At 40.6% G+C, this 11459-nt stretch overlaps 4 protein-coding genes across 4 annotated transcripts; all 4 read left to right on the plus strand.

The window, feature by feature from the left end:
- The first annotated feature begins 531 nt into the window (after window positions 1–531).
- LOC149035443 (uncharacterized) lies at window positions 532–3292 on the plus strand. Its single transcript, XM_089191287.1, has 2 exons — window positions 532–934; window positions 1041–3292. The coding sequence occupies exons 1-2, from the start codon at window positions 532–534 to the stop codon at window positions 3290–3292; spliced, it is 2655 nt and encodes an 884-aa protein (XP_089047413.1).
- A 6-nt stretch (window positions 3293–3298) lies between these two features.
- LOC149035444 (uncharacterized) lies at window positions 3299–5047 on the plus strand. Its single transcript, XM_089191288.1, has one exon. The coding sequence runs from the start codon at window positions 3299–3301 to the stop codon at window positions 5045–5047; it is 1749 nt and encodes a 582-aa protein (XP_089047414.1).
- Window positions 5048–5078: 31 nt separating this feature from the next.
- On the plus strand, window positions 5079–6083 carry LOC149035445 (uncharacterized). Its single transcript, XM_089191289.1, has one exon. The coding sequence runs from the start codon at window positions 5079–5081 to the stop codon at window positions 6081–6083; it is 1005 nt and encodes a 334-aa protein (XP_089047415.1).
- Window positions 6084–6967: 884 nt separating this feature from the next.
- LOC149035446 (uncharacterized) lies at window positions 6968–9211 on the plus strand. The gene is made up of 2 exons (XM_089191480.1): window positions 6968–7073; window positions 8447–9211. The coding sequence occupies exon 2, from the start codon at window positions 8460–8462 to the stop codon at window positions 9084–9086; it is 627 nt and encodes a 208-aa protein (XP_089047606.1). The 5' UTR covers window positions 6968–7073; window positions 8447–8459; the 3' UTR covers window positions 9087–9211.
- Window positions 9212–11459: the final 2248 nt, after the last annotated feature.

Genomic DNA, 11459 nt, shown 5'->3' on the forward strand with positions numbered 1-11459 from the left:
TAAATTAATCTAGGTAGGTTGTCAATTGTATTAAACAGCATGTGCTGGACCAAACAACATGATAAAGGTCTTGTCATAGAAATCATTGCCCATACCCCTTTTGATGGCCCTACAAAAAAGGGCACACCAGCTCAGGGAGCGAAGTGGAATGCGGTGATAAATCAGTTACTGCAAATAAGAGAACCATCTTTCAAGGTTGGTTTAGAGCAAAAGGCAGTGAGTAATCACTACAACTTGCTAGCACTAATTGTATTGCTTAATATGTTATCTACTGCGCTAGCTAATTAAGGCCACAATTTTCAATTAATTAATACTAATCGCATAACGTGATGACATCATAAACGGAATTCACTGCATTACGACTTGCTAGTCAGAAGAACTGTGAGACACCACTGGATTTTGAACGCGAGTACTCCAAGCAATGATTCAATAAAGGAGCTGTTTAAAACCGTGGACTGAGTTAATCTTCGACTGGCAAAATATTCAAAATCCACGGTGGTCTGCTACAAAGCGACAACTGGATAAGCGAAGATGGAAAACGCAGCTGAAATCGAGAAGGCTAAAGGCCAGCGTACAACAGCTAAAGGAAGATTCACAAGAAAGAACTTCCTCACCAAGTTGATAGACAACAACCAAGGCGTAGAAATAGTTGAAACAAACCATGCGAAACTCGCGGAAGCGTACGATGAACTCGAAGGCAAACATGAAGCCTACATCGAGCTATTGCCAGACGATCAGTCTGAAGAAGCAGAAGTGTGCATGACGGAAGTCCAAGAGAAGTTTAATGAGGCGACCAATCGCAAAATCCAATATGTGGAACAAATCACTGTGAAAGAAAGATCAACATGTGCGTACATGGAGCGTCAAGAATACATTGATAAAGCACGCACAAGACAGAAAACAGCGCGCGCAGTTTTCGAAGCTTCATACAAAAGTATCTCGCACACGCTGCAATCTAAAGAAATTCCCAATTTTGCATTGAGAGATTTACAAACGGAAATTTAAAAAGGAATTTTTGGAATGCAAACGATCAAATGCAGAACTGCTACAATTATTAACTCAAGACTCAGCAGAAGCTGAAATAAATTGGATCGCTACAATCCAAACCTGTTATCATGAAATAAAGGAGAAAATAGCGCTAAGCTACACTAATGTGGAAGAAGCTAAAGAAACAAAGCGGGAGTCTACCGCCTCAGCTTCCTTTCTACAACTAGAAAAAGTACGAATGCCTCACTTTGACGGAGAACTGCGCAAGTATCCGCAATTTAAAAGAGATTTCCAGAAGCAAGTTATGACTCAAATCCGAAAAGGTGACGCAGCGTACGTCCTACGTACCTGTCTTAAGGGGGAGCCAGCGAGATTGGTGAACTGCGTAGACAACGACATAGACGAGATGTGGCATCGTTTAGACGACAAATATGGAGACCCAGCCAAAGTTGCCGATGTCATCATTGACGAAATAAAGCGATTTAGAATGCTCAGAGAAGGAGAAGATAAACGCTTTATAGAATTTGTAACCCTCATAGAGGATGGTTATCGTAACCTAAAAGGACTCGGCTTGGAAACAGAGATCACGACCACAAGTTCAGTCAGCGTAATTGAGAAAGCACTCCCGTCAGATATCAAACGGAAATGGTCCGAACGGGTAAGCTCTCGTGACAGTCATGTTGATAAAAGCAACAAATTTCCAAGTCTTCTCGACTTTCTACAGAGTCAAAGGGATGCCATTGAATACGAAAGTGCTACACTCCGTGCAGGAAGCAGCAACCAATATCACAAGGGCGCAGCACATTACTCGGAGGGTATCACAGTTGGAAAAGACGAAAGTACCAAAGAACCTAGGCCTAAGTGTCTGATTCACGAGAATGGTAAGCACTGGACGTCAAATTGCCGACTTTATCAAGCTAAGACAGTTGACGAAAAAAGGGATTTTCTCAAAGAAAAGCAAGCATGCTGGGCTTGTCTTAAGCCTGGTCACAGGCAGCGGACTTGTAGGATAAAAAGAGATTGCGGCGTGAATGGCTGCACGAGGAAACATCACCCATCAATTCACGAAAACGATGAAAGTACACCCCAGCAAGCTTCTGCCTCTGCCAATGTATGCAGCGACTCCAACGTCGATACATGTCTCCTCCAAGTACAGAGAGTAAAAACCAGGAAGGGGACAGCTAATGTAATGTGGGACAACGCAGCCTCACTTTGCTTCATAACCAACGCCAAAGCGAAACAAGAGAAACCCAGTGGAGTCAAAGAGAATCTTTCAATAGTGAAGATAGGAGGGCAGAACGAGGAAATCGAAACAATGAAATACAAGCTACCACTTTTGGACAAGCGAGGTCAAGCCGTGGAATTCGAAGTATATGGGATCAACAAAATCACCTCTGATATCGAGCATGTAAACGTAGAGAGCATCGCCCACCTATTTAGAAACGTTTCAAAGGATGAAATAGTGCGACCTGCTGGTCCAGTTGATGTGTTGATCAGTTATGAATATGCCGCCTTCCACCCGGAAAGGGAACAGAATAATGGGCATCTTGTACTACTGAAAAATCATTTTGGAAGATGCGTTGGAGGAACTCACCCACTGCTTAAAGAAACGTGCATGACCCATAATCTTGGAAATGCGAGAGTACACATTGTAGGCAAAGTCAATGTCGAAGATTTTTACACTATCGAAGCACTTGGTGTACAGTGCAAACCGAAGTGCGGGGGATGCAAGTGCGGAAAATGCTCCTTGGGCGCCAAAGATTATACCATACAGGAAGAAAGGGAACTGGAGTTAATTGAGCGGAATTTACGTTTCAACAGTGAAGACAACTCATGGACCGCTGAATACCCCTGGATAAAAGACCCCCATAAACTTCCTAACAACCGCAAAGTAGCGATGGCGAAATTAGCTGCTGCTACCGAACGACGACTCAGAAAGAACGCAGATCACGCGAAAGTGTATGACGAACAGATAAAGGACATGGTGGCCAGAAATGTGGCAAGAAAGCTATCCGAGGAAGAATTAACAAACTACACAGGCCCTACGCATTACATTGCTCACCACGAAGTACTCAAACCAGAATCGAAATCTACTCCAGTTCGTATAGTTTTCAACAGCAGTGCGAACTATATGGGGCACGTATTAAACGAGTATTGGGAAAAGGGTCCTGACTTGCTCAATAACTTGTTAGGAGTCTTGATACGCTTTAGAGAGAACAGAGTTGCTTTCATGGGAGACATTAGGAAAATGTACCACACAGTGAAAACGTCGAAGTTAGACCAACATACTCACCGATTTCTTTGACGCGACATGGATAGTACGAGAGAACCAAACACCTATGTAATACAGCGAGTGTCATTTGGAGATAAACCGTCCGGCACGATCGCCACTGTAGCATTGAGAAAAACGGCAGAGATGATGCGCAAGAATTATCCGGAAGCAGCAGACATAATTCAAACCAACACTTACATGGACGATATCATCAAAAGCAAAGATAACATTGCACTGGCCCGTGACCTTAGCCAAGACATAGAGAAAGCTATTATTAAAGGAGGATTTCAGGTTAAAGAGTGGATATTCTCAGGAGATATTAACAAGCAAGAAGAAACGATCATGGTACAGACGCCGCATACGTCGACCGAAAAGATACTTGGAATCAAATGGAATCCATGTGAAGATCAGCTATGTTTTGAAGTCAAGATCAAGTTCTCACCAAAAGGAAAGAGACATGCTTTACAAACAAATGACGTAACCACAGATTTTCCCCCTCAACAACTCACGAAGAGGATGATTCTCTCACAGATCAATAGTGTATATGATCCTCTCGGACTAGCTGGACCGTTCACTGTAAGAGCGAAGATTCTAATGCGGCACTTATGGGGAAGTGAACAGAAGCTTGACTGGGATGATCCCATTCCTGAAGAGAATAGAGAGAACTGGATAACCTTCTTCAAAGATTTAAAAGATATGGATCAAGTACGATTCATGAGATGCGTGAAGCCGTCGGATGCAGTTGGAGAACCTATTCTCATTATATTTAGTGATACATCTCAAGACGCCTACGCTGCATGCGCGTATGTACGCTGGGAACGGAAAAATGGTCAATTTGAAAGTAACTTGATCATCTCTAAGAATCGCCTAGCTCCAATCAAAAAAATATCAATCGATCGTATCGAACTATGTGGAGCAGTATTGAACAAACGTCTCAAGATCTTCATAGAGAAAGAATGCAGATACCCATTTAAAAAAATCTATCACATTGCTGACTCACAAATAGTACATGCTATGATACAGAAAAATTCCCACGGTTTTAACACGTTCGCTGCCACAAGAATTAGAGAAATACAAGAAGGAGCAAGCCAAACAGATTGGTACTGGATAGAGAGCGAACACAACATCGCTCATTGTCTCATGAGAGGGAAGAAGCCTAGCGATATCGGGCTCGAAAGTGCATGGCAGAAAGGACCCGAATTCCAAAGACAACCAGAAGATGATTGGCCAATAACTCGCAATTATTTAGAATCACAACTACCAGAACGAGTCAAGACGGCACTGGCTATAAAAATCGAAGGATTTCAGGATACCCTTGCAGGAAGGATTGATATCACCAAGTACTCAAATTATAACAAGCTCTTAAGGGTGACGGCAAGAGTTCTGAAACTCTATGACAGAAACCCCAAAACATCTCTGAAAAACGCAACACGTGATCTCACACCACATGATTTGGAAAGGGCTGAATTATTTTGGATACGAGAAGCTCAACCAGACATGGGGAAGGATATCGAGAACGGGAATTACAAAAGATTATGTCCTAAGATGCGAGAAGATGGTATATATGTGATTAAAGGACGAAGCGAGTTATGGATGGAGATGAGCTACAACGAGAGAAGTAATACTCCTTCCATACGATCACCCATTCTCACGTTTATTTACAGAGCAAATACACAGAAAAGGGCATCATGGGATATTAACTACAGCCAGCAAAGTGCGTACCAGGTATTGGATCCCGAAACTGTTGAAACTTGTGCAATCAATCAAGTCCAAATGCGTCGTTTGTAGAAAACTTGAAAAAAAAGTCAGTGAACAAGTAATGGGCAACCTTCCAACTGAAAGACTGAAACCAGCCCCTCCATGGAGCAGTACAGGCATCGATTTGTTTGGACCTTACAAGATTCGCGATGAAGTAAAGAAAAGAACAACATCTAAGGCGTATGGAGTGATATTCAACTGTCTAGGGACAAGAGCAGTTTACTTGGATATAGCAGCAGACTGTAGTACAGACAAATTCCTAATGGTCTTCAGACGATTCGTGTCACTACATGGTTACCCATCTAAGCTATTCTCAGATAACAGTACCCAACTCGTCGCAGCAAATAAAGAGCTTTCTAATATGACCAAGACTTGGGATTGGAACAAACTAAAAGGTTTTGGCATAACTGAGGGATTTGAGTGGATCTTTACATCCGCAGACGCACCCTGGCAGAACGGAGTCACAGAAGCTCTCATAAGATCTGTAAAACGAGCTATTGACGCTTCTATTGGCGATAGTACCTTAACATTCTCAGAGTTACAAACAGTACTTTACGAGGTCGCCAACTTGCTGAATGAAAGACCAATAGGAAGGCACCCTGCGTCACCTGATGACGGTGCATATCTTTGCCCAAACGATCTTTTGCTTGGTAGAGCAACGGCACGAATACCAAGTGGCATGATCTCTGACGAGCGAGCGAGTAATAGAAAACGGTTTTCGTTCGTACAAACGATAATATCTTCTTTCTGGAAGAAGTGGACGCAAAATTACTTTCCCAGTTTGCTGATACGTCAAAAATGGCATACATCCCACCGTAACTTAAAAACTGGAGATATCGTTCTTATACAGGACTCGAGCTTGTTAAGAGGAAAATGGAAGATCGGGAGAGTTTCTAATACATATCCAGGAACGGATGGGAGAGTCCAGAAAGTAGACGTCGAATACAAGAACATAACAAATGAGCCTGTAACTAAATATAAAGGAAAAGGCTATATAGGTGTACAGCGACCAGTGCAGCGCCTAATATTAATACTGCCTATTGATGAACAGGGACTGAACTCTTAAATTTACTTGTAAATCGTATACTTACTATACCTCATTTCAGATGGGGGAGTGTATTACTTAATATGTTATCTACTCCCCATACCCCTTTTGATGGCCCTACAAAAAAGGGCACACCAACTCAGGGAGCAAAGTGGAATGCGGTGATAAATCAGTTACTGCAAATAAGAGAACCATCTTTCAAGGTTGGTTTAGAGCAAAAGGCAGTGAGTAATCACTACAACTTGCTAGCACTAATGTACAGACAAAAGATAAAGGAGGAGGAGAGGGCCAGTGGGGTAAGCATCCCCGAACTGACAGAATTAGAGAAGGGGTTGGAGATACTTGTAGAGTGGGAGGATGCTACTGACCTTGAACAGAAGCAAACAACAGCCCAGAAGAAGAGGGCCAGGGAGGAGAAGATGAATGCTGAAGAAGTCAGAAATAGAGCAGTGGAGCGCCGAGGGGCAAACAAAAGGCAAGGAGGCTGAAAACAGCAAGGGGCTAAAAAAGAGAAGGTCCTCTGAGGCTGACACACTTGAGCATCTGAAAGAACGTAACGAGAGAATAGATGCAATTAAGCACGAAGAGATAGAGTTGAGGAGGGAAGAGCTAAGGCTGCAGGCAGCACGGCAGGAAGCAGCAATACAGCTGCAGCAGCTCCAGCCGGAGGCTCAGCAGAGGCAGTTTCAGTAGTTCCAGACCATGATGCTCTCCATAACTTCAAAACAAAAGGAGTAGGCTTCAAAGGTTCAAATATCATGCTGATGTAAACACTTTCCCATTGCATACTTTAAATAGATCCTCCATTCCAGTGTAGACAAGATTTTCGTTCACTGTGACAATAGAGACCTTACGCAACAGGACGGCAGAAGGGAGAGGACAGCAAAATTGATCGTGTGACGCACGTGACAACCTGATTCGTGAGCCATTTGACGCAACTTCCGGTTTGAGACTGCCGTCCTCTTGACGTTCACGACGTGAAAACAAGGCGACTGACGTTGTGAGGAGAACGTGAGTATTTTTATCCCCTTATTTTAATCTAAACTGTCTTTTTCTTCCGTTATAGCATAGAAACATATTATTTCTTTAGTTATGAGCCTCTGTGTCTGGTGATAGGTCTTTTTACAAACGGCAAATGAAGCGAACTTGTTACGCAAAATGGTGTGTTTACATGTCGCTGTTTTCGCCTAATGAGCAATAATTTGTTATTTTTTGGGCACAAGTAGAAATGAATTAGTAAGGATTGTAAGCATTTAAGGTTTTTTCTGTTGGCAGTTTAGTAAAGTGACAACTTCTTGACTAACTCTCATCGTAATTGTGGATAAAAACTAAGAGCCGGAGCCGTCTTTATGCGATAAAAATTCACGGCCCTTGTTGCAATGAAAGTAACAAAATTTATAATAAAGATAGATATAGATTAAATTTTAAATCGTATACCTTATTGCATGAAATGTCAGCGACATGTTAATTTAGCGATTTTGAAAATTTCCCATTTAGCGACACTTTAATTTAGCGATTTTTCGTAAAATTTTGGAACATAAGTCACTTAGTTTTAGCGATTTCACGAACTGAAACTTTCGCGAATTCAAAATATTTAAGCTTATTTGATGCGAAAATGTATTTGATAAAATTATAAATGTCATAACTTGATTTAAATATATATAGAAAAAAATCATTCAACTTTTGCAGATGGCAACATTTTATCCCATAGACATACAGATGGCAAAATTTCACAGTGTACTCACTTTAATTTAGCGACACTTTCAAGGCGGCATTAATTCAAATTTCATGTAATAAAGGTAGATAAAATTTTAGATGGTATTAGTGCCGTTTCAAGGTATGATATAACTGTGTGTATGATTGTAAAAGAAGTCCGGAAATAGGACAGCATACTCAGTGTTCGTCTTGTAGGGGCCCATTTTCTTTATGTCTAAGTTTGTTTCTTTACTGTTGTGCAGTAATTTACAACTTGATTAATTATGAAAACTACTCTGTTGTTGGCCTTCATAATTTCAAACCTTTGTATCAGCAAGCTAGCTGCTGCCACTCATATGAAGTTTAAAATATTCCTTTTCACACTGGTCGTACTGTACTCCTTATAAAGTCCATTCAGGCTAACAAAAACTGTTTATATGTGTTTATATATGTATTTTTTAGCTGCACGATCATGAGCCACATAAACATTTTAATTACTATGTGTTATTTATTTATTAATCATAGCTCTAACAAAATTCTCAATTTTTATTGGTTCTGCCTGCACCACCGTATTTAATCCCTGAATTGTACTCCACTCAGACCTTATTACCAACTTATTTATTAATATTTTTATTCTTTTTATTTGGTAATAAATTAATTATTTGATTATATTTCATACCCTAAAATAGGCATCTTTTTAAAATGGAGTGGACACAGGAGTGTGACCTGCTTCTTTTACAAGAAATTGTGGTGTCACAGCCTTACAAATTCAAACCATCAACAAGAGATAGAGGGCAAGTGTGGGAGGGCATTATGGCAAGGCTAAATGCCACAGAATTATTCCATGATCGGCTCCGTAACAAGAGAGCAGTCAGGGACAGGTATCAATTACTTTCAAAGAAATTCAAGAACAAAATGGCTGAGGAAGAACGAGCAAGTGGGATATCCCCTGAGATGACAGAAACAGACAAGTTGCTGGAACAGATAGTGGAACAGTTTGAGGAAAGTGAAAGAGACGCCGGAGAACAGTCAGAGAAGAATGACCAAAATAAGGAGAATGAAAGGAAAAAGGCAGAAGAGATGAGAAACAGGTCGATGGAGAAGCTGGGGGAGACTCAGAAAAGAAAGGCAACAGCTGAGGATGGGCAACAAACAACACCGAGAAAGAGATCATCAGGATCAGAAACCCTCGTGTATTTGAAGGAAAAGGCAGAACGGGAGTTTGAGCTAAGACAAGAGGAATTAGAAGTAAAAAAGAAAGAACAATCTGCACAACTTCAGATGTTCAGATGTATTGACAATCTGGTCTTGCCATCAATACAAAGATGAGATATCAATTTTTATCACATGAACTGCAGTGTTATACAAGAATTTCTGGCCTTGAGAATAGCTGTTACAACACACGTGAAAAAATACAATATTTTTTCATGTGTTGATATAGCCAATCAGCTGCTTACAGGTCACTCACCTTTGGCACCACTTGGTCAGGTTGATAAATGAATGAATCTCAATAAAAGTTGTTTGTCCAAGCTTTCTCGAATTATGGCGGCTAAAACACTAAAAAATCTGTATCGCTGACAGACAATGAGGTTCAAACTTTCCTAGAAGGGGAAGAAAGCCAATATACTAAAAGAAAAACCAAAAGTTGCATATTCAGTGGCTTTGGTGTTAGCATTTCTATCGGCTGAGAATGAAAATCAACAACTGGTAGATTTGCCACTGACTGATCTTGGCCATTTACCTGAAAGACTTCTTCTGTCCGTAAGGACAAAGTCAATAAATGGGAATTTTGTAAATTGAAAATTACAATCATTGTTGTTTTTGTAATCATAATTCAACGCATTTTTTCCTAAGATTCAGCGCCAACGCACTCTATAATTGTTATTCAAGGATTATTGATTCATTTATTTTCATTCATTGATAAAGTCGGCTTTTCTTTCCTGTAAAAGTCTATTGAGTTTATATAATAAACAAAATAATACATGGTTGCTTGTAGATGTGGAATTTCTCTTCTCGTGTTCAACTCAACATCTCATTCATTCGCTGTGCTCACTCATGAGCTATCGAGTTAAACACTTGAAGAGAAATTCCATATCTATGCAGGCCCATGTATTATTCTCTGTGTATCCTATTAGTTTGTGTCCAGAATCAATATGCCAGAGGCTGTTAGGGGTTGGAGCCAAAAATTTTCTGCAATGGATTGTCATTCTCTACACCAAAGCAGTACCAACAGGGTTGACACAATGTAAGCACATATAGACTCTCCATCTTTGAATTGGTAAATGCACTAATGAACCTCCTCCTTCCCATATTGGGGGTGAGGGGGCCTTTCTGTAAGTTATCTGTTATAACTGTGTAAATCTGATCCAACTTAACATCAGTTATATCTGAATATCATTCAAATTCATCATTCAGCCTAAATCCCCCTGCCTTTGCTGGATGGTAGAAACACTCACCTGTAGCATATCTGCTATTTTTTGCCGAGAGCAGAAAAAGGGAGTGCAAGTGTTCCAGCTGATCCTTGGAGATGTCATAATGTCTCTGTCCAGGTCTGTGCTGTGTTGTTGTCACAGATGTAGAGTAAGCAGTATCTAGATCAAAAATTTCAGCTAGCTCCCTGTTTTCTATCTCAGCTGGCAAAGTGTTAACCATTTAAGCTACAGATTTGCTTAAATTCTCAAGGGGTGATTGTAAAGCATTAGTCAGTAACCCTGTCAGATTGAGGTTGCCTCTCTCCAAGTTAACAATCAACAGCCATAAGGTCCTTCTGGCATCTAGCAGTTGATTTCTTGCTTCAAATAAAGCCTCAGTTGTTAAATGTACATTTTTAGGAGTCCAGAAGAGCTGAAAAGCTCTCTTCAGATTTTGCAGGAGATAATGAAAACCTGGCTCATTTCTTTCTTGAATTACCACGCTAGTATGACAGGTTCTGGTCACCATTTTGGAACTACTCTAAGGGGGTTATGGGATTCCAAACAGTGCATTGCCCAAAATGCCGTGACACATCCAGGACCTTTTGCGTAGCCAATAGCGCTAAATTTGAGTTCTCGTAATTGTAAACATGCAAAACAATAAAGAAAATGGCTGAAAATGGCTGAAAACGGCCCAATGCATAGTGCGTTTTACCAATTTTTACACAACTGAGCCCACTTAGCAATAAGGTACCCTCTGGCTTTTGTAGAAGAGGTGTTCAGCTTGTATTTAAGACGCTCATCCAAGTCGTTGGTCTTCAATAAGATTAATCAAATTGATCTTGAAAATGCGACCATTTCGATTAGCATTGATATGGGAATATGAACTGATTAGTATTCAGGTTTATTTTTTAGGTACCCTCTGGTAGTGTAAGTTTGACATCTCAACTAAGATTTGGCAGAATTTTGCCTTAATACAATCGCCACAAGTGTCATGAAAAGGATCATCTCCGCAAGCTACACTAAAAAGTCCTAAAAGCCCTTGAAGGTTGTTCCCTTTGGACTCCCAAGAGAGTTCTAAGAGAGTTTTTGCCCCGCCTCTGTAGACAATAGGACGCACTTTTGCTTAATGAAGTATTGTTAAGAAGCTGTGTGACATGAGTGCGCCAAATTTAAATTGAAAAGAGTTATAAACATCTCTGTTAACACACTGTATCATTAGAACATAACTGTGCCTCATATGGTCCAGACATTGAAATGTTTTCCGTGCAAGAAGTGCAGCATGTTGATC

This window comes from Pocillopora damicornis, chromosome 13 (genome assembly GCF_964200805.1).
Source record: "Pocillopora damicornis chromosome 13, jaPocDami1.2, whole genome shotgun sequence".
Classification (NCBI taxonomy): domain Eukaryota; kingdom Metazoa; phylum Cnidaria; class Anthozoa; order Scleractinia; family Pocilloporidae; genus Pocillopora; species Pocillopora damicornis.

Coding starts and splice junctions, on each gene's coding strand:
- LOC149035443 (XM_089191287.1), top strand. CDS start 532: ATGGAAAACGCAGCTGAAATCGAGAAGGCTAAAGGCCAGCGTACAACA. Junction 935..1,040: donor TTTCGAAGCTTCATACAAAA/GTATCTCGCACA, acceptor GATCAAATGCAG/AACTGCTACAATTATTAACT.
- LOC149035444 (XM_089191288.1), top strand. CDS start 3,299: ATGGATAGTACGAGAGAACCAAACACCTATGTAATACAGCGAGTGTCA.
- LOC149035445 (XM_089191289.1), top strand. CDS start 5,079: ATGGGCAACCTTCCAACTGAAAGACTGAAACCAGCCCCTCCATGGAGC.
- LOC149035446 (XM_089191480.1), top strand. CDS start 8,460: ATGGAGTGGACACAGGAGTGTGACCTGCTTCTTTTACAAGAAATTGTG.